At 52.0% G+C, this 22,978-nt stretch overlaps 1 protein-coding gene across 1 annotated transcript in view; it reads right to left on the reverse strand.

The window, feature by feature from the left end:
* Window positions 1-2,599: 2,599 nt before the first annotated feature.
* Slc8a2 (solute carrier family 8 member A2) overlaps window positions 2,600-22,978 on the reverse strand; it is a 31,718-nt gene continuing 11,339 nt past the window's right edge. Inside the window, exons 3-10 of the mRNA XM_005361062.2 lie at window positions 20,780-21,444; window positions 16,672-17,094; window positions 12,083-12,186; window positions 11,937-11,954; window positions 9,654-9,778; window positions 9,275-9,374; window positions 5,559-5,837; window positions 2,600-4,330 (exon numbers count right to left, since the gene is read on the reverse strand). Of these exons, the coding sequence (XP_005361119.1) occupies window positions 3,954-4,330; window positions 5,559-5,837; window positions 9,275-9,374; window positions 9,654-9,778; window positions 11,937-11,954; window positions 12,083-12,186; window positions 16,672-17,094; window positions 20,780-21,444 (2,091 nt within the window). The 3' untranslated portion in view covers window positions 2,600-3,953. The remainder of the gene's footprint in view (window positions 4,331-5,558; window positions 5,838-9,274; window positions 9,375-9,653; window positions 9,779-11,936; window positions 11,955-12,082; window positions 12,187-16,671; window positions 17,095-20,779; window positions 21,445-22,978) is intronic.

Here is a 22,978-nt window from a genome sequence, read left to right on the forward strand (position 1 = left end):
CACACCCCAGCCCCTCACTGGGGGATTCTAGGCAGGGGCTCTACCATTGAGTTACACTCAAAGCTCTTTGTTTTGGACCCAAGAAGTCTGCCAGTCCTCACTCCCTCCTAGAAGCCTGAATGAACTTCGCTCACCCTGTCCCTCTGGCGCATTCCACCACACTCAGTCGTCCTTATCGCCCGCACCCCAGGCCTCATTCCCCCCCTTCCTCGCTGTGAGACCTTGGGTAAACTGCAGCACCTCTCTGTCTCGGTTTCCCTTTCTGTGGAATGGCTGCTGCTGGGTTTAAGGAGACTGTGTTTGTGTTGGGGTCACATTTTGACACAAGTTCTGGTTCAGGGCTCTCCAACCCCAGCCATCTTCCACCCCCCCACCACACTTTGACTCAGTTTCCCAATTAGACCAATTCTACCTCCAGGCTTTCTACCCTGACTCAGACCTCGCTGAACTTCTTCCAGCAAGGTCAAAGCTCAAATGTTTTCTTTTCTTAAAACAGAGATTCTTGTCAGTGGTGGAGGCTCATGCCCTTAATCCCAGTGCTCAGGGTAGAGCCTGGCAGTTCCCTGAGTTCGAGGCCAGCCTGGTCTACAGAGTGAGTTCCAGGATGGCCAGGGCCTACAGAGAAACCACGTTTCAAAAAACCACCACTAACAACAAACCAGACAAACAAACACAAAGAAACAAATGGAGAGATTCTCATGTAGCCCAGGTTAGACAGGATCTCCTGACCTTCTTCCCTCCACCTCCCTAGTGCTGGGATTGCAGGCATGCCCGACAACAACCAGTTTTGTATGATGCTGGGGATTGAACCCAGGGCTTCACAAATGTGAGCCAAGCCCTGTACCACCTGAGCCCATTGTGATTCTGAGATAAGGTCTCCCTCACTCTGTAGCTCAGGCTGGCCCAGAACTCAGTCCTCCTGCTTCTCTGCCTGCAGATATGTGTTAATGGTCGCATCCTAATGCGGAAGTGTTCCTGCGCCCTGGATCAAACCCTTCCTGATGAGCATGACCACAGTCTCGACGCTCTTGTCAGCTGGGTTGTTAGTCTCTGGGCAGTCCATGTTAACCCTGCCTTGCTGACGACTTCTAAGTTTCCCTTCCTAGCAGTCAGTTCCCTCTCCTCAGGGTCCCGGGGTTCTGAATCTCTCTCCCTCCTGTTTCTTCTACATTTGACAAGCCCTGCATCCCTAGATCTGCCCTCTGCACCCTAGACTGATCAGCATCAGCTTTGGTCTTGGGCTTCCTGTTGGGCTCAGTCAGTGGCGGCAGAAGATGGTGGGTCTCGGAGGTTAAGCGTTGTGTACCAGGTCTCTGCCGCCGTGGTCCTCTGGGGCTGGAGACCCCGTATGCATCACCTATGGTACACTCTGCCCAGCTGCCGGTCAGATCGCTGCGGCCGCATGTCCCAGCCCAGTGGCACCGCACCTTCCTTGTCCCTAACCTGGTCATTTTAAGGTCTTTCCCCTAAATTCTTCCCCCGCCCCCGTTTCAATCGCCACCGCTTTCCAGCCTTCTTTTCCAGGTCTTTCTGTGCCTTCTCACCGCCCTAATTTGCCATCTTAGTTACCCGTTTCTCATCCCCCTCTCCCCCCCCCGCCCAACCTCCACCCCTTTCTCCTGCCTCAGTCTGTGGTTTCCAGCCTCTGGAGACACAGGAGGCCATGAGGAATGCTTGAAAATATGAATCAGGGGCCGGAGAGTTGGTTCGGAGTCCAAGAGCTCTGGTTGCTCTTATAGAGGACCAGGTTTCTGTTCCCAACGTCCATATTGTAGCTCACAACTGCCTGCAAATCCAGTTCCAGGGATTCAAAGCCCCCTTCAGGCCTTGGCAGGCCCTGCATACCAGAGATGCACAAACATACACTCAAGTACACTACACATAAAAAAATATATATCTGCTGACATCGAAATTGCTGGCCTGCTCTTTTAAAATTTCTTCTAAAGCAACCTTTTGTTTTTTAAATACTAGGGCTTCTTAGTGTGGTTGCTAACGTCTCTTATAATTGGTCCTCTGAGGTTCTGCTCCTCACCCAACGCAGGAAGCATGTCTTCTGTCCCTGTGCATCCTTTGTGACAACCTAAAAAAGCGACTGCCTCACAGGTCCACACCCCTTAACCTTGGATGTGCTCATTCCCTGGAACCTACCCTAGTGCACACACATCCCTCCTGTTCCAGTTTCTGAGAAACTGGCCTGTTTTATTTAGGAAACTCCATCAACCTCAGCATTTTCTGGCTCAGGCAGAAAATTAGGGTCCTCTTCTTTTGCCTTCTCACAATATCCTACTAAGAGGGAAAGTGTGTGGCCGGTGAGCAGGGCGTGGCCAGCAGAAACTCAAGGCTGGTGAAACTCAAGAGGGGGCGTGGCAGCCAGGGTTAGGCTCATGATGAGTGGGGCTTGGTACTAGAAGCCCGTGAGTGATGGGCAGGGGCGTGACTAGTGGATGCTCTGATAACCCTTGAGCGTGGCTAGTACCTGCTGGCGTCCTGCTGCCCAGCCATACTCTGAAGCATAGGCTACCTAGTCTGTCTCCTATTGCCTAGATGTTGGAGCGGCACCCCAGCTCCTCTTGCACCCCAGCTTCCCACGGGAGGACTGTTCAGGCAGAATTTCAAAGTTTTATGGCAATTTTTACAGAAATCACAGAGAAGGAACAGCGAGTGATGCTGATGAGTCAGGGGTGAGAAGGGCAGTGGGTAATGGGTCCGATGCACAACTGGATGAGAAAATGCAAAAATAATAATAATAATAATAATAACTTAGGGGAAGCAGGAGGTTATGAGGTGGCAGGGTCACAAGGAGTGGGCAGCACTCCCCATTCCCCCAAGGAATGGGAAGGAAACATCAACAGTAAGAAAATGCAGGTGGCCTACCAACAGATGTGCGGCCCACAAAGTTAAAAATGCCCACCCAGACCCCCCACCCACCCTCCCTTCCACCCCCGCCCCCCAACAGGCAGAGATGTGGCAGCATTTGCTGGCTTGTAGCATTGGTCCTCTGGGACCCTCGGTCTCCTCTTCGAGGGTCCTGCCCGAGTTGGCTGGCACTGAGGGCAAAATGAACCTTCTAGAGTTATTTTCATCAAGCCTTCTAGAATATTGTCAGGGGAGGGTGGCTGGACTCCCTTTGGTTCTCAGTCTCCTCCACTACGCAGATTCTCAAGGCTGAGTGAGTCGTGCTGCCCTCTTGAAAAGGGAAAGTCTGTCGACGCCCCTTCCCCCAAGACATGCACCCTCCCGTGACCCCCCTCCCCCAAACACACTATATATACACACACACAGGCCCCTCCCTCCAAGGCGTGGCTGGGCTCTCAGAGGTAGTGGAGGGCGAGTAGGGTGCTGGAATGTCGGAAGTGGTGGGTTCAAGATTTGCCTCCTCCGGCTGAGCCTGGGGGACAGAAACTCCAAACGTCCCTCCTCTCTCTCCAAGCCTCTGAGTGAAGAAGTCAGGAAAAGTGCGTGCCCTTCCCCTCCTTTTACACACCCACTTATTCATTCCCCTGGGGACTGCAGGGAGCTCCCTGAGGGTTGGGGGTATGGGAGGGGATGGGTGGCATCCTGGGATGGCACAGCCTCTCTCTGAGGTACCTGGGGAAATCTTCTAAGGCCCAGAGGCCCAGATGGAGGGTTGTAGCTCGGAGAAGGGACACGGGAGGACAGAGTTAAGCTGGGCATCCAGGGAGGCAGAGAAGGTGGTGTCTGGTGGGTGGGTGCCTGGCTTGAGATTTCAGATGTAACTTACAAGGGATGGGCTGGAGGGGGTGTCGCTGAGAAGGGAGGTCGAGGGGTGGAATCCAGGCGGAAAGGGAGGCTGATCCCAGGAAGAGGGCTGGCGAGGAAGGAGCCTAGGAGAGGAGTCCCAGGGAGCCCAGGGTGAGTCTGGACAGAGAGACAGAGGTGGGCCCAAGAGCAAATGCCATCAAGTCCCCACCTTCAGGGCGGTGGCTAGGGCCCTAGAAGCCCCGGATATGGCAGTAAGCCTCGAGGCTGGCAAAGAGAATGTAAAGGAACCAGAGGCCCAAGAAGAGAGCGGTGGTGGCCAGCTTGGGTCCCCGCGGACCACCCAGCTCGCCACCGATGTGTGGCCGGCGCCGGTACAACAGCACTGCGATGCCCACGAAGGCGAAGACGGTGAAGAGTGTGACCGAGAAGGCCAGCGTGCCTGTACGCACCTCGAAGGGGCGGCCCTGCACCGCCCAGTACACTGCAGCCACTGACCAGGCCACACCCAGCCCCAGGAACACGTTCACGGCGTTGGAACCAGTCACATTGCCGATGGACGCGTCCGCGCACTGGTCCTGCAGCGCGGCCACCTTGCTGGCGAACGTGTCTACAAGGACAAGACACAGGGGTAAAGAGGGGTTTCTTACTGCTCCCCGGGCCCTCACCTACTTCCTGCGGGATCTGTCTGCATGCAGGAGGCTTCATTCCCTACTTTCATCGTCCTGTGAGGCTGGCATTGCGCTATCCTAAGGGGGTCCACTTTTCAATTTTTGAGGGCCCAGCCCCCTCCCCAACAGACTGGCTCTGGAAACAGCTGTTTGCCCCACATGTGAATCTCTGCTGATGAAGGAACCAAGTCTCTCCCATCTTCCTCCCCCAGGTTTGCTCGGGTTGGTTTGATTGTGGCCTCGGCCTTCCAACAGGACACAGGACACTGCACAGCCCCATTTCTGTGGCATGTTTGTCCTCACTGAGCAGACTCTACCCACATCTGAGTTAAGACTCAAAAGATTCAGCCAGGATGGTGTGCACACCTGTAGTCCTAGCTCTTGGGAGGCTTAAGCAAGAGGAGCATCGTGAGTTTGGGGCCAGCCTGGGCTACCTAGCCAAATCCAGGGAACTGAGACTATAGATTAAGGACCTATCTCAAAAAAAAACAACAACAACAACAACAACAACACAACAACAACAACAAAAGAGGTGTGGTGGCACATGCCTGCCATCCAAGTTCTCGGAGGTTTAAGGCCAACTGCTCTACATAGTGATTTTGAGACCAGACTGGGCTATCTGAGACCCACTACAAAAACCCCAACAATGAGCGGTCGAGATGGTTCCCAGGGTATAGCATGAGAACTCAAACTTGGACCCTAGTGCTCATGTAAAAGACCGGGTGTTGGGCAGGCTGGATGGCTCAGTGGGTAAATGCACTTGCATCAGGCTTGATGATCTGAGCCTGATCCCTGAAGCTCACACGGTGGAAGAAGAAAGGGCTTAGGCTGCTCTCAGATCTACACACACCTACCTCTGAGAATCATTGCCTGGTTCTCCCCACCTACCACACGGTCTGTGAAATCATCTGGGGAGGACCTGTCTCTAAGGATCCACCCCCAACAATGAATTTTGTGAGGTTTTCCAGGAACCCTGAACTCCAAACCCTATGGTGGCCTCCCCTTCTTCCTAAGGAACCCATGTCTGCTTCCTACCACTTCCTGTCATAATAGTCCCCCGTGACTCTGCCCTGCTTGTTCCGGGGCAGGGTCAGCCCACACATTGCACCCACAGGACCCCTCCCTGGCCCTCTCCTATTTTCCGGAAGGGCCGCCTCCCGGGGTTACCAGGGATAGAGGTGCCCAGGGCCACGAAGACCACGGCGTTGACTGAGTCCTTAAGGCCCACGGTGCACCCAAAGTGGGAGGCCAGATCTCCTATGAGCGCGGTGAGTAGACCAATAACCAGGATGCAGACACCGAAGCAGGCCCAGCCGTGGCAGTACTCCGTGGGAGGAACGCAAGCGAACAGAACCTTCCAGAATACCGTCAGGAAGTGCATCACATAGTCAAAGCAGGATGGCAGCCGCTCCTCCCGAGACCCATCCTCTTCTTCCTCCTCATCTCCTGTGGGCACATGACCCAGCTCCATTGTATTAGACTTCCAGACAGTTCCGAATGAATTGCTTTCCCAGCATGCCTTGTAACTAAAAGAATGTTGGTCTGAGAGGAATATATTTATTTTCTCAGAATCCCTTGCAGCTAAGAGAGTCTTGAGCCCAGGTAAATGTAACTTCCCAGAGTTCCTAGCAGCTGAGAGTTTTGGACTGAGGGAAGCTTATTTGCTTTCTTAGATTTCAGCTAAAAGAATAAATATTGGGCTTCAGTAAATTCAGTTTCCCCAAATCCCTTGCAGCTGAGAATGTTGAATCCAAGTAAATATACTTACTTTCCCAGCGTCCCTAGCAGTGTTGGGAACAGGTAAACAGGTGAACACACTTACTTTCCAGAATCCCTTGCAGCTAAGAGAGTTGCATACAGATAAAAATACTTACTTTCCCAGCATTCACTGCAGCCAAGGGACTGTTGGGCACAGATAAATCCATTTCCTTTTCCAGGACTCCCCAAACTAGAGGAGACCATACATCCCTTGCTAAAAGCACTCAGTGTCTCACGAACCCTGGCTGCTAGAGATGACCATGTCTCAAGCTAAAAATAGTCATTTCCCCCAAAGTCCTCACAGCCACGGACAGTCATCTGTACAGCTTGAAATAATCACTTTTGGGAGGAGTCACTCAGCGACGCGGGGCTTCCACTCAGAGGCAGAATGCCTGCCTAGCATGTGAGAGGTTCTGAGTTCCATCCCCAGCATCACCAACCAAATAAATGCCAAGATTCCACAGTCGGCTAAACACACTGGTTTTCCCAGAGTCTCCAGGAGCAAGACAGAGACAAACACCCAGCTAAAATTAGCCAAGCTCCCAGAATCCCTTGAGGTTAGCAACAGCCACGTCCTCGGATAAAAATATGCTCTCTCCCAGAATCTCCCACTTCTAGCAATGCTATAAAATACATTCTTTCCCATAATCCCTTGCAACAGCGGGACACCCCTACCCCCCGGAGACAAAAGAGGTTCTGAAATGCCCTAACTCCCTTGGTACAGGGGCGTCCTGTACTTGTTTACTTTCTGAGCTTTGTAGAAAGGTCCAACCTATCCCTTACTGTGTGACCTGATTGGCTTTTAGCACCCAGTGATATGTGTGATTTGAAAAGCACAGAAGTATTTGGAACCCTCCTCATCCTGAGCTGATAAGCAGGAGGCGATGAGTAAAAAAAAGAGCAGGTTCTTGTGTGCCAAGTATTATAGCTGGAAGGATGCTGATAAGGGAAGTGGCCAGTGGCCAGCAGGCAGTGGGCAGGGAGGCATGGCGGCGCAGCGAGGCTAAGCCAGCTGCCGAATCCTGAAACTGCCTGCCAGGGCCAGCTACAAGTCCCCAGACTTTTTCTCTAAGAAACAGGACACCTGCAGTGGTGGGGGCATAGTGTGCTCCCCCCACCCGGCTGGAGGACTCCAGTCACATCCCGCTGTTCTGTCTTTTCTGACTTACTTAACCACAGGCTTGCCAAAGAAAGAAATGCTTGAATTTGTACTTATCCAAGTGGGTTTTGTGGTTTCTTGGTTCTGTAAGAACCAAACTTTTAGCATCAACCACAAGCAAAATGGAATTAGAAACAGAAAACTGGAAACTCAGCATACACCCTGCCCTTTCTGGCCCCCCTAATTTCTTTTTGTTCCTGCTAGGACTTGATACCTGGAGGTACAGCAGCCATTCAGCAACCAAGAGGGCAAAAGCTGAGGATGGGAAGGCAAAACAGGAGCCAGATCCCAGCATGGTGGGGTGTGCGTTTAGTCTCAGCACTTGGGAGACTGAAGCAGGAGGATATCTGCGTGTTCCTGGCCAGCCTGGTCTCCAGGAAAAGTTCCAGGCCAACCATAATGAGACCTTGTCTCAATAAACACGCAAATAAACAAATGAAACGAACCAGTCCATGGGGAGCGTCAGTCCCTTGTGACTGGGCTTTCTGCTGAATTCCTGGTACCTGAACTGTAAAGTGCTGAGACAGCTGTGCCAGTGCAGACAGGCACAGGCGGGGGACAGGGACTCAAGGCTTCTTCTCTGCCCCAGATGGCCCTGTGGCTCACTACTGCTCTCCTGTCCAGACTCTGTTGCTCTTGGGTCTTGTGACCAACCCTTTCCTCATACCCCAAGTTAAATGACCATCTCCAAACACTCAAAGGCTTCCATTCTTGGTGCTCCCTCTACCCAGGAGGGCCATACTGTCCTCCCCTCCTTGTACACCACTGTCCCCAGTCAAGGCTTTAGCACAGTCCCTTTAGGAAGCCTTTCCCTTACCTCAGGCTGGGTCAGGACTCTTGGAGGGTCTCTCTTCCTACCTCTGTCACCCCCTGGCTTGTCACCATTTTTTTTTTGACATGTCTATCTTCTCCACTGTGCTGTGAACTCCATGGGGACGGGGACAGTGCTGTTCCAGCTATTTCTCCATCTCCCTCAGACACATTAAAAGTTCTGGCTTCAGAGGGCTGTGTCAACTGCATGGGCCTCTCTAGGTTGACCTCATATCTCCACAGTCCTGACTTTGAATTGCACTAAACAGTTTCTTTTTCTTTTTTACATTTATTTATTTGTCTGATAATTGTGTGTGTGGTGGTGGGGGAATAAAAGGAAAACTTGTAGAAGTCAGTTCTCTCCTAACACATAAATCCCGGGAATCAAACTTAGATTGTCAGACTTGGCAGCAATCGCCTTTACTTACTGAGCCATCTTCTCTGCCCGACATTTTCTTTAGCTATAATTCATTACCCATTAGTCCCTCCAGTTGAGGCCACCCCGAAGGAAACCTGATACTATGTATGGGAGGAAGCCCTGAATTGTAGCCCCAGATAGCATTATAAATTCTTTAGGAAACTTTAGGCCACTGTGTCCTTTATCTGAACTTCAGTTTCCCCATCTGTGTCGCAAAGGTCCCCGTGTGAATTTCCAAGATCAGGTCTGTGGAGCCAGTCGCCACTGTGCCTCTGACCACACGAGGGCGCTGCGGGTACGCGGGAGAGCTAAGAAGGGTGAGGACCACAGCAGGTGGGAAAGAACGAGGAGCCCTGGTGAACTGTCTCCATGGCAACAGAAGAGCCCAGGGCTGTCTGGGGGAGGCCCGGTGCCATTTCACCCATCTTCTAACTTCCTGATGCTACTAGGGTAAAACCTGGACTGCCCCCCCCCCCACCTATCTCGAGTGGAACTCAAAGCTGAGCCTTCCGGCTGTGAGCCCCACAGCAGCTGGGACCACTGCACAGTGTTCTCAACTTTCTCCTTTCTGTTTTCATCTGACTCTCCATCTCTGGCCCTCCGCGGTGGGAGGAGATGCTTGCTCTCTGCCTGTCAGCTGATCCCCATCCGTCTTCTCCATCCCCTCCCGGCCCTGTGTACCTTTGTGTCTTTGTCTCTCCATCATCTCCCTTGGCTCTCACTACCCCCTTAACTTACCTGCGCTCACCGTAACTGCCTCTAAAAACTGCTCCCTCCATGAATGAGTCCCAATCACCAAGGCCAGGTTTGTTTTCTTTATGAGTTTATCCACCGTGTTCTGAGGGAAGAGAAAGTGAAGGGAGGAGGAGCCGCTACCCATGAGCGCCCCCAGGGTGGTGTGATGGGGAGGGGGGGGGGCTCTGGGGCTTGAAATCACACCCACATGCCCAGTCCAGAAAGGGAGTTCTGTGCTGTCCACTGTGCTGAAGCTGGCCCTGGAGACTGCCCAGAGACCGCTCTCTCCCATCGTGGTTCCCAAGGTTGGCATGCCCTTCCTTTCTTGAGCTGCACCCTTCCCCGACGTAACTCAGGACAGGCTCTAGGGAAGGCAGATCACCTTAAAGTCGTAAGACTCTTCAATGATGACCTCGAGACGACAGTTCTCCCCAAGAACTGGCTTGCCCATCTCTGCTATTCTCCGAGCCTCCTCCTCCTCGGCAGTCAGCTTCCTGTCCCCATCTCCTGCAGCATGAGGGGTGGAGGTTAAATATCCAGGAGCCATGCCTAACAGAGTTGGTAAAAACTTCATTATCTGCTCTTTCTGGGACATCAGTGAACTCCTCCAGCTCCCTCTGACCACCTGTTCCCTCAGCCCATGAAGTTCTAGTAGTGGACTCTGGGTTCACATGGTGGAGGCTGTGTGATCTCAGGCAGTGCCTTAGCCTCTTGCTTCATATTTTCTACATCTGATGGGTACAGTGATCATATCTACCTCATAGGATGACTGAGTTAAGCCTGGTCCCAAAGGCAGCTCTAACAATACACTCTAGTCCTGCACCCTGTACCCAGCCCTACGCCTCATTCCCAGTTCCACTCATGGACAACATCGCTAGCAACAAACATAGCTCTGTGGTAGAAACAGCTACACTCAAGTCTGTGGGCAAATAGGTGGACTACATTTCCCAACATTCCTTGCAGCTGGGCATGGCCATGTGATTGGATTAGAGCCAATAGAATGGGGATGGGAGAAGTGATGGAGTGGCGGGCCTCCAGGACCTCCCATGTGATCCTGGGGATTTTCTTGCTCTTTTGCCTGGAGGCAGCAGGGGTCCAGAGACAACACAAAACAAAGTTCAATGGCAGGTGGAGGCACAGGATGGAAAGGCCACATCAGAAAAGAAAACCCCCTGCTCACAAACTTTGCCTAAGCAACAAAGTCATGCAGCAAGAATTTGCTACTTATTGTAGCAAACAGGCATTGTTAGGCTAGTTTGTTACAGAAGCTGTATGACTTCTCAATGCATTCTAGTCCCAAGATAACCCTAACTATATGCTAGCTACAATGTAGATCTTGCGTCTAAACTGTCACTATATCCAAGCTACAGGCTCTAACCTCAACTCTGACCCCCAACTTCTAAACTTGACACCAATTTTGGGGGTGCGGTGAGGGCGGCAGTTTTGAGACAGGCTGTTATGTGTCCCTGGCTGTCCTGGGATCATAGAGATCTGCCTGCCTCTGCCTCCCTCCCAAGTGCTGGGATTAAAGGCTTGGTTTAGCAAGTCTGTCCATTTTGTTTGTTTGTTTTTGTTTAGTTTAGTTTTTGTTTTGTTTTCATAGCCCAATCTGGACTCAAACTCTCCACATTGTTGGGGATGGCCTCGAGCTTCTGATTCTCCTGCCTTCATCTCCCAAGTGCAGGGATTACAGACCTTCCTCACCCCAGTGCTGGGGTTGGGACCAAAGGCTTTGTGTATCCTGGGCAGGCACTCCACTGACTGAGTTGTCCTCAGCCTCCCCGACCCCATTTCTAATGCAAAGTCCTCAAATTCCAACTTCAGCTTTAAATTTCTAAAAGTGTGTGTGTGTGTGTGTGTGCATGCGCGTATGTGTGTGTGCATGTGTGTGCATATGTGTGTATCTGTGCATATGTGTGTATGTGCGTGTGCATGTGTGCATGTGTGTATATATGTGTATGTGCATGTATGTATGTGCACGTGTATGTGTATATGTGTGTGCATGCATGTATATGTGCGCGCGCATGTGTGTATGTATGTGCGCACATGTATGTGTTGCGTGCATGTGTATGTGCGTGTGCGTGTATTGTGTATGTATGTGTGTATGTGTTTGCACATGCTTGTTCACTTGTGTGCCTGCAGCTGTCTAAGGAGACCAGAAGGGGGCGTCAGGTACCCTGGAGCTGGAGTTACAGGTGGTTGGAAGCAACCCAGAATGGGTGCTAGAGCTGAACTTGAGTCCTCTGGGAGAACAGCAAGTGCTTTTAACAGCAGAACCCTCTCTCCAGCCCCCAGCCTCAGTTTTAGCATAAACACTGACTCTAGTTCCAATCTAATCCCATCTCAACTCCTGACAACAACCTCTATTTCAATTCTTGTCTTGACCCAGTGGGAAGATGAATCTTATAATTCAAACCCACCCCATCCCTATCCCAACCAATGCCAAACCTTATTCATACAGACTGTGCCACAGCTCAGATCTGATTTCATAACTCAGTTTCTTCCAACTTTGATTATAAATGTCATCCTGAACTCCACAGCCCCTCCCTTCCCGGTCTCAGCTGGCTCCAATCCCGAATCCACCTCTCACCTCCAAGCTGCCCCAAGCCCACCCCTGTGGCTCCGGTGGCTCCTCCCCTCCGCACCCAGAGGTCCCTTCACTCACCTTGGTTGAGTAGCAGAGCTGGGGAGAGACAGAGACAGGACACAATGAGAGAGTCGCTTCTCCTCAAAGCTCAGGCTCGCGAGTCCCCCGGGGGCCCCCAACCCTGGGGCCCCTATTTCTCCCATAGCCACCTCTTCGCCCCTCACCTGAGATGCCCCTCTTAAGCCACTGGGGCTGGCCGAGCTCAATGAAGAAGTTGTCCTTCTTCTCATACTCTTCGTCATCCACTATCTTGACCTGAAGGGTCTTCCTGGGGAAGGCCAGGCAGAAAGCATAAAGTCCCTCCCACCCTGAAGCCACCTTAGGATGATCTATTGGCCTTTGGTGGGATTTAGGAGGGGCTCTATCAAAAAGCAACCACCTCAGGGCAGAGTCATGACTTTGTCCCCATTTGTTGGAGACAATCCTAACCCTGAAGACTTAAGTAACATGTGTGAATGAAGCTGGACCCTGGGAGGATCTGGGAAGATGGCTCAGTTGATAAAGCACTCACTATGACAGCATGAGGAACCGGGGCGATGCCCAGCACCCATGTAAGAAAGCCCGGCAGGGTGGCATGTCTGTGGGGGTGAAGAAAGGCCAGCCAGCCTAGCCTAAATTGTGAGCTCTGGACCAATGAGATTTGTTACAAAAGAGGTGGCTGTGCCTCTGAGGATGACACTTGAAGCTGTCCTCCGCCCTCTACACATATGAGCACACTTACACGTGCATACACACATGTGCACGGAAAAAAAACCCCAAAAGCTGGATCTGTAATCCCAACCACTTGAGAGTTTGAGGCAAGGGGGATTACCATGAGATCAAATCCAGTCTGAGCTACAGAAAGAAAAGAAGGAAAAAGGAACGAAGAAAGAGAGGAAGGGAGGGAGGGAGGAAAGGGAAGAACTAGTGAAATCTATCAGTACAAAATATTCACAGCTTCCCGCCCTCCATCCTGACCACATTTGGAAAATCAGCCTAATGTGCCCAGTTTCTCCCCCCATTCAGGTTCTCTGTTCCCATGGTTACCAGGGTGAGGCAGGGAATAGCCCAATGTTACCTGTCCCCTTAAGGCACTGAACCCACATACCTCCTACCCCTCCTTGCAATATCCAAGCCCCACAGCAAGGGATGCTCACAGATTGGGTGACAGCAACTCTTGGCTAGAGGCACGGTGTATGTAGCCAGCCCCATAAGGCCTGGCCCCAGATCCCAGCCACACAAACACCCCACCCACGCAGTCACCAATAGAGGAAGCTCCACCAGTCACCCGCCCACACGCACAGCCATCCACACAGCCATCCCCCTGCAGCGCATGATCTCAGGGAACAGATGCCTGTTCGTTTGAGAGACACCCCCAGCACAGCCCGAGACAAACACTGTCACCCCGTGGGACCCTCCTAATGCACCTCTATGGATCTTGCTCTTTTGTTATTTAATTCCTTTTTGGTTTTGTGAGGCACTGTGTCACTATGTAGCTCAGGCTGGCCTGGAACACACTAGATAGCCCACACTGGCTTGAAATTCACTGACCTCTTGCTTCTAAAATTCTCAGATGGCAGGCATATGACATCATTCCAGACTTAGACTCCTCTCTTGATGCTACTTGCTGCCTGCATATATTCCTCTGCACGTCAGTCTCTCTGTCCACCATCATCTCCCTGCTTCTGTCTCTCTCCTCTCTTGGCCCTTTTCTGACTACTCTTTCCTCTTTGTCTTTGTCTCTCAGTGGTGCCCAAATGAAATAAAGTTAACACAATCAGGCAGAAGAGTCCTAATCAGGCGATAATTCAATAAACACATCTCCTCAAGTGAACTCACACAGCACACAGAGATACTGTCACGTAGGGACAGACACCCACCTCCACTCTCTGGGTTTGCAAATTATTTATTTGAGACAAGGTCTCATGGAGCCCAGCTTGGCCTCAAATTCTATGTGAAGGGCTAGCAAGATGGCTCAGTGGGTAGAGGCACTTGCCTTGAAATCCTGATGGCCTATATTTGATCCATAGAACCCGTGTAAAAGGTTGAAGGAGAAAAGGGACTCCCCAAAGTTGTTCTCTACATGTCCATATGTAGGCTACTGCAAGCACACCTCACCAGACACCATGCATACGCTAACAAATAAATAAAAACTCAAAATTGAGGTACAGGCAAAGGTTAATTTGAACACCTTGCCTTACTTCTTCACCTCCTGACTGCTGGCATTAAAGATGTGGGGCTACCATGCTACTGAGATTGGAACCCAGAGATGCTACTACTAACTGGGTGACATCCTCAGCTGTCTGTAAAACAAGTTTCTTCACTGTAGCCCAGGTTGGCCTGTAGCTCATCGCAGTCCTCCAGTCTCCAGCTTCACCTGCTGGGATTACAGGCAAGCAACACCAAACGCAGTTGGATTTCAAAAATATGGTACAGAGGCAGCCCAAGCAGCAGGAGCGGGCTGGGCGCTGTCCGCGGTACTGAAACACCACATCTGGGAGTGAGGGTCGGGTGAGGAGGTCTCCCAAGACATACTGGGCTTCTCAAACTCGGACGCGCTGACTCGGTGGCACATACTTTGTCGTGCGCTCTCCTAGTACCCCACAAACCGCTAGCACACAACTGATGCTTGGTATGTCAAATCTGCTCTGAAAGGCAACCCAGGAGAATTGCAACGGGCAGGACATCGAGAGAGACACCTGAGATCTTAGGAAACAGCCTTCCTCCCCAGCCACTCTCCCTCAGTTCCCAGGAACTCCACTCCAGCCCTCATTCCTCTAAGATTCCAGTCTTTCTGCCTTCTCGACTCCCTTGTTCCTCGACTCCCCTTGTTTCTCAGTGACCCTGGTTCTTCAGGTCTGGATCTCTTCCTAAGCTTTGCCTTTTCTCTCTCTGCTTCCTTCTTGTGTCTTCCTATTAAGTCTCTGACTCTTCCAGTGTCTGTGTTGATCCTACCCAGGCCTCCACACCAGCCTGGTTGCTTCAAAGCTCCTCTAATTAGCGCCTGCCCGTCAGAGGAAGGATGTGTTTCCCTAAACGCTAATTAGCCTCCTGTTCTCTTGTCTCCTGTAGCCACAGCTGGAAGCTTGGGAGGAGGCGGGAGATGGGGGAGGACAGGGGGTGTCCCAGGCTGGGGAAGCCGTGTGGGGGAGGAAAGGCCCATGGGATTGCAGCAGCAGGAAGGAAGTGGGTTAGACAATCAGAAGGACCAGAACCAATAACTCTGTCATTTTTCTGCCTCTTGAATTTGGGGAGATGAGGCTAGGGATGACGATAGAGTTGGTCACTCCAAGCAGCTGTCACATGACCCTTCCCCCAGCCCCAAAGAGAAATGTGGACAGCTGTGCAGGGCCTATGACTAAAGCATAACCCGAGGCAGAAAGCGAGAGACTGACGACGCCAGGATCCCAGAGAGCCATGACCCGAGAGGTCAGAGGTCCAGGGATGGAGAGCCGTCACCGGCCAGATGAAGGCGAGGCGGAAGCTCCAAGGCTGGAGGGAGCGCGTGGGTGGCAGGAGGAGGGAGCCAGCCGCTGCGGGGGCGGCGGGGCGCGGAGGAGCGGCGGTAGCTGCGCCGGGCAGGCGCGGGGGAGGTGAGCTCGGGCCTCCAGGGACTTTGAGGCTGTGCCAGGGCGCAGAGTTTGCAATGCCCTGTCTGTCTGCGCGTCTACTGGGCATAAGATGCGCCCAGGCACCTACCAATATTAAGAATCCCGTGCCCTAGGCCCCCGGAATCCTGTGTCTCTTCCCTGATCCCTGGGTCTCCCACTGTTTCCCAGGATTTTTTCCGGGATTTCTCAAGCCTCACCTCAGATCCCCTCTCACCTAAGGCCCGGCCCGCCATTCGATCACGTCCTCTCAACTCAGCCAAGACCCTTTCTCTAGCTTGGCCTCAGTAGGCCACGCCCCCACACAAGTACGCCCCTTTCTAAAGATCCTCTTCCCTCGAGGCCCCTCTTTGCTTCCGCAGCCCAATTGACCCTCCCTACCAAGGTCCACCCAGACCCCGCCCATTCTCAGACTTTCTCTCCCCCCCCATTCATAGATCAGCCATGATCCTTTCTCAGGTTGTAATCCTCGGCCCCATCAAACTTTGTATCTGCGCGGCCCCTCCCACCGTCAGGACCCTTTCTTGTCTCTATCGACCTGAGCTTGGGTTTCACCCCTTGACCCAGTCAGGTTCCCTTTCTCTGCACAGCCCCACGAAATTCTAGAAAACCCCTTAGCCTTCACTCCCTATTCCCACTCCGTCTACACTGTCCCGCACTACCTCCCAGTCAAGTCCGTTTCTCAGGCCCTGCCCACCTTAGCCCCTCCTCCAGCCAGGGTCATTTCTCAGAACCCATTCGTGTTGGCTCAACCGATCTCCAGTAAAAACTACTTCCCACACCCTGCCTACAGAAGTCCTTCAGTGCCAAGCTAAGGTTGCCATTCCTCAGCATTCTCCCCGCCTTACCTTGGCCCCATCCCATTGTCTGTCAGGGCTGTTCTTTTCTGTTTATTTGTTTTCGAGACACCCCCCCCCCCCACACACACACACAAGGTTTCTCTGTAGCTTTGGAGCCTGTCCTGGAACTCGCTTTGTAGACCAGGCGGTTTCGAACTCACAGAGATCCTCCTTCCTCGGGCTACAGGCCTGCACCACCGTGACGGCCTAATTAGAGCTGTTCTTCAGGTTAGGTTTACCCTGCCCCCACCCCACTCTCAGCCAGGGCCCTTCTTCAGGCCCGCCCGCCCCTCCCTCAGGCTCTGACTCTCTCCAGCCCGCGCTCACATGGTCTCGTCATCGCCGAACTCCAGCTCTCCACAAGCGTCCTCATAGTGCACGCCGCCGCCACGAGCCGTGCCATCCACTGTGCGGTAGGGGAGGCGCACAGTACCGCGGGCGCCTGAGCTGCGCACTACGCGCACGTCCACGGTGCCCATGCATTCGCTCACGTGCAGCAGGCGGTCCTGGAAGGAGAAGATGCCTGCGTGGTCGTCGTCCAGGATGGTGACGGTGGCCAGCAGCGGCGCCACTAGCCGCCCCTTGGGCCGCCCGCCGCCGTCGGGCTCAAACATGCCCTGCGCATCGCCCACACGCAGGTTCAGCAGCCGCACGAAGAAATGCTCGTCCTCCTCGAAGATGTCGTCGTCGATGATGCCGATGCGCAGCTCCTTCTGCGTCTCTCCGGGCTTGAACACCAGCGTGCCCTCGCTGCAGAAGAGAACCAGAGGGTGCCACCCCTGTTGTGCGCACATGTGTGTGCAGTGCCCGCAGAGGCCAGAAGATCCCCTGGGGCTGGAGGTTGGCGGTTGTGCGCCTCCCTGCATGGGTATTGGTACTCAACTTCGGGTCCTGTGGAGGAGCAGCCAGTGCTTTTAACCCCAGAGTCATCTCTCCAGCCCGGAGGATGGGCCTTAGGGTCCTACTCAGCCTTCAGGTCGCCTTAGCAACTGCTGAGGTAGGAGTGCGATGCAGAGATGCAGAGCCCCTCAGCTTCTAGGTTCTGTATTTGTAACTGGCTCTAGGGGCTGTGGGTGGTGCTGGTACCAAAAGCTGAATAGCAGGGATTTGGGGACTTTGGAATAGACCTTGTTTTTCCTCTGATTACAATAAACAAACAAGTAAATAATAAAAACAGGGCTGGGCAAGATGGTTAAGTGGGAAGGAGAACACTAGCTCCAGCCATAAACCGTCCTCTGACCTCTAGGTATGCATACACATAGCATGTACACAGATACAAATAAATGTATTTATAAATAAATTAGGGGCTGGATCAGTGGTTAAGGGCACTGACTGCTCTTCCAGAGAACCTGAGTTTGAACCCCAGTACACACATGGTGGCTCATGACTTTATAACTCCAGTACTAGGTGACCTGACGTCCTCTTTTGACTTCCGCGGGCACGAAGCACACACAGAGTATGCGGACATCCATGCAGGCAAAGGACTCATACATATAAAATCACACAAAAACAACTTTAAAAATGTAACCTAAAAATTAAAGAAAAGTAAAAAAAAACAAGCAAACATAAAACCTCAGAAGCTGAGCATGGTGGTGCAGCCATACCCCAGCCCCCCGGGGATTCTACACAAGTGCTCTATGGGTATGTCACGCACCATGCAGACTGAGAGAGATGATAATGGATCCTGAGCCCTTCAGATGAGGGCCTCAGTACCACCCTGGATTGGGGCTCTGGGCCTGGAAAGTGGTAGCCACCATTACTATGACCAACTTTATATAAAGGTTCCCCAGGAGTAACCTGGTCCTGTGGGAGGAACACAGGGAATCCAGTGTCCTAGAACTAATTGGCAAGATCAGGAACAGAGGGGCAAGGGCTCCCGGTTACTGCAACCCTTGCCTTGACAGACACTGGGCTTGGTGGCTCCCAGCCAACTGAGCCAACCAGCTGTGAACTCAGCTCAGTCATAGAGCCAGTTGGGTGACCTCCAACCTCAGTGTCTCATTGTATAATAAAGCTAATAGCAGCAGGCAGGTATCTCATTGTTTGAGGTGGGATGCTGAGTTCATACACAAGTACTCAGTGAAATTTTGCTGGATGAGGTAGTTCACAGCTGTAATCTTAGCTCTTGGGAGGTGGAGGCAGGAGGATCACCAGTTTGAAGCTTGCAGTTTGAAGTCGTGGTGGTCTCAAGGAAAATAAAACAAATTATCTAGTGAATTTGCACAATAACATTAGAATCACGGAATTCTACAAGCTAAGACTGTGGCTCAGTCAGTAGAGCGCTTGCCTGGCAGTCGTGGCATCCTAGGTTCGATCCCCAGGACTGCATGAACCAGGTGTAGTGGTGCATGCCTGTGATGCTACCACTCAAGAGGGGCAGGAGGATGAGGCGTTCAGGAGCACCCTGGATTATATAGACAGCTCCAGAGCAGGGTGAGCAACAGAAGATTTTATCTAGAAGCAAAGATCTGGGGATTCTAAACAAGACATTTGAAAATCCAACTAAGGGGGTAGAAGGTCATGGAAATAGCCGCATCTTTGTCAAACTGGAACAACCAGCAACAAAGGAACAGGCATTGTGTGCCTGTTAAGTGCACCAGGATGCAAGTTCCCCTTCCCTGACCTCCAGCAGAAGGCAGGAAGTGTACACAACTCCATCTCTTTCGGAGGAAATATGAGGCAAACTCAAATTGCAGATGGGCCAGACAGTGGTGGCGCACAGACCCAGCACTCAGGAGGCAGAGGCAGGCAGATCTCTGTGAGTTCCAGGCCAGCGTGGTCTAGAGAGCGAGTTCCAGGACAGGTTCCAAAGCTACACAGAGAAACTCTGTCGTGAAAAACCCAAACAAACAAAAATTGCAGATGGTTCTAGGACCTGGCCTAGCTTCAACTGCCCTAGGGAGTGGGCTGGGGGAGGAAGCTCAGTGGCAAACATGCTGGCTGCACAAGCATGAGGACACCCCATAAATGCCAAGCAGGCATGGTGGCCAGCAGGGAATTCCATCCTCAGAAGGTGGAACCAGGATCCCTGCAGCAGCCTGGTGAGAGAGACTAGTCAAATTCCGAGTTTGATGAGAGCTTGCCTCATGAATGAGGTGGAGGAGGAATCAAGGATGACACCCGACACCACATGCACCCTACACAGATGCACCGAAACACATTCATTCATATATGCACATATATATGAGTGAGTGGTACTCATCCACATGCAAATGGGAGAAGCGAAATGGGGACACAAAAGTCGCAGGAAGTCTGGGAAACATGCGGAATGAAGGGAGCTGTTGAGGTATGGCAGTCAAGTGCCATGCATACTTTTGGATTCATGGGAGGAGAGGGAAGAGGACATGCCAAAGGATGCCATGAGGACTGTGGGAAATACAAGCAGGTCCTGGAGATTCACCATATCCACTCCGCTAAATTTAATAAAATAAAATAAAACAGAACAAAACAGCAAGCTGGGAAGTGGTAGTGCATGCCTTTAATCCCACCACTCAGGAGGCAGAGGCAGGCATATCTCTGAGTTTGAGGCCAGCCTGGTCTACAGAGCAAGTTCTAGGACAGCCGGGGCTACACAGAGAAACCCTGTTTTAAACAAACAAATAAACAAAATAAAAACAAAAACAAAACCCAACATAGTCTGGAAATAAGAGGTATAGATAACTTGTAAATGTTGAAGGGAAAATTTCAAAGGCAACTTTGTCTTCTCCAGAACAGTGTCTGGTACATTTGGGGAGCAGGAAACTTGTGACATGACCAATACATGTCCTTCAGGTGTCCAAGAACTTGATAAAGTTGCGGGCTTACACATGTATGCCTGCATGCCAAGAACCTCAGGTAACTGGGGCAAGGTGGGAAGCAGTGTGACGTGGCTCCATCAACACGTCACCTATAACGGCATATGTGATAGGTACTCTGTAAATGTATTTAAGCAGCAGGGAGGCCATCCTCCCATACTAGAGTTTGAGTGTGGCTCAGTGGTAGAGCCCCTGCCTAGAATCCCCCAGTGAGGGGCTGGGGTGTGGCTCAGTGGTAGAGCCCCTGCCTAGAATCCCCCAGTGAGGGGCTGGGGGTGTGGCTCAGTGGAGTGAAAGAATGAATGATGACTGGATCATAAATGAATGAATGAATTGAGTGAATGAATTCATACACGGATGCTATGGATCTGTATATAGTAGGGAAAGGAGACACTAGAGGCATTCCTGAGGCTCAGCTGAAGGGGGTACCATATCTCCTACCTTCTCATGTGACTTGCCAAGGATCCACCTATACCTGGACTCGTCTGGCCCTGGAACACACCTGTAGTTGGGACCTACGTGGCCCCAGGGCACAACTGCATTCAGGATCCACCTGGGCCTGAGAGTCATCTGGACCAGGACTCGCCTTGACCTGGGTCCTAACTCATGTGGACCTGAGACTTCTGTGTACTGGGACTCACCTGTACTCATAGTCTGACCCCGCCTTGGCAGAGCCGTCCTCTGTGCGGTAGTCCACATAGAAGGTGCTGTTGCCCTCACCGCCCTGGCAGGCCACTGACAGCAGCACCGACCCGCAGTTCTCCAGGCAGTGGTAGAGGCTGGGTTCAAAGAAGATGCGACTGGCACCGTCATCCTCGTCGTCGGCTGCGCCATCGTTGGCCCCGGGCCTGCGGGCTGCATCTGCAGCATGTCTTCGAAGCACGTTGCCCGCGCCCGTCATCAGCCGCGTGGCTTGGATGCGGTAGAAGGCGCGGCTCTTCTGTTGGTGCAGCAGTGCATAGTACTTGGCGATGCCCACCAGCTGCTCTAGGTCCTTGTCTGGGTGCTTCTGCTTCAGGTCCTTAAGAATCTGGATGACCTCACGCCGGCTGGCGTCCAACTCACGTGCCTCAGCAGGACCCGTGCCCAGCACACCCAGCTCACCTGAGACCTCAGTGCCCACGAACGTACCATCCAGCTCGATGCTCTTGGGCGGGTCGCCCTCTGCCCCGATGATGATCCCACTGCGAGGGTCGGTGCGGTAGCGCTTGTACACGTACTTGTAGAAGAGCAGTCGCTTGTCCGCCATCCAGGCGAACACCACGCACACCGGGAAGAAGACCAGTGTCAGCAGAGCCTCCCACACCTGCGGGTGGCAGGCAGTGAGCACTCTATATGCTGTCTCTCTCCTGTTCATCTCTGTTCACTATTTTTTTCTGTGCTCATGTTTCTCCACACATATCTATCACATCCATCCATGTGTCTACCCACCTATTTATTCATCCATCCATCTATCCATATCCACCCACCTATCCTATGCATCCAACCATCCCATCCATATATGTATCTAAGCATCCATCCATCCATGTGTCCACCCACACATCCACCAACCTGTCCATTCATCCCATCTATCCATATTTACACCCACTCACCCATCCATCCATCCATCCATCCATCCATCCATCCATCCATCCACTCACCCACCTATGCATCCATCTATTCATGTGTCCACCCACACAACCACTCAACTATCCATTCATCCACCCAATTATCCTATCCATTCTCCATTCATCTATCCATGTGTCCATCCATCCATCCATCCATCCATCCATCCATCCATCCATCCATCCATCCATTCATGTGTCACCTACACATCCACCCACCTATTCATCACCCCCCCCCCGTGTTAGCTAGTTCTATATCAACTTGACACAGAGTCTTTTGGAAAGAGGAAACCTCAATTGAGAAGATGCCCTCAGTCAGTCAGATTGCCTACGGACAAGCCTTTCATTCATTTTCTTAATCAGTGGTTGATGTGGGATGATCTAAGCCCATTGTGGGAGACAGCTACAGCTACTTCTGGATAGGTGGTCTTGGGGTGTATAAGAAAACAAACTGAGCAAGCCAGAGAGAGCAAGCCAGGAAGCAGCACCCCTCCATACTCTCTGCACCAGCTCCTGCCTTGACTTCCTTTGATGATGGGCTGTGATTTGGAAGTGTAAGCATGATGGAGAATGTCCCCATAGGCTCATATGTTTGAATGTTTAGCTCCCAGTTAGTGGAACTGTTTAGGTAAAGATTAGGAGGTATGGTTTTGTTGGAGTAGGTGTGGCCTCATTGGAGAAGTGGGTCACTGGGGGTGGACTTTGAGATTTCAAATGCCTACATCAGACCCAGTCTCCCTCCACCCCTGCCTTCAGATAAGGATGTAAAACTCTCAGCTACTGCTACAGTGCCATGTCTGTCTATTTCCTGCAGTGATGACAATGAACTCACCCTCTGAGACTGAAAGCAAGCTCCCATTTAAATGCTTCCTTTTATAAGAGTTTCCTTGGTCATGGTGTCTCTTCACGGCAGGAGAACAGTAACTAAGACAGTAAATGTAATAACTCCTTCCTCTTCCAAGCTGTTTTTAGTTATGGTGTTTTATCACAGCAATAGAAACCCTAACTAACAGAACATCCACCGTCCATCTGTCTTCCATACACCCATGTGTCCACCTGTCCATCCTTGCACCCATCCATCCCATTCACACATGCATGCATGCATGCATGCATCCATCCATGTATGCATGTATCCACCCACACATCCACCCACCTATCCATCCACCCATCCATCCATGTAAGCATGTATCCACCCACACATCCACACATCTATCCATCTACCCACCTATCCATCCC

The sequence above is a fragment of the Microtus ochrogaster genome, linkage group LG4 (assembly GCF_000317375.1).
Source record: "Microtus ochrogaster isolate Prairie Vole_2 linkage group LG4, MicOch1.0, whole genome shotgun sequence".
Lineage (NCBI taxonomy): Eukaryota > Metazoa > Chordata > Mammalia > Rodentia > Cricetidae > Microtus > Microtus ochrogaster.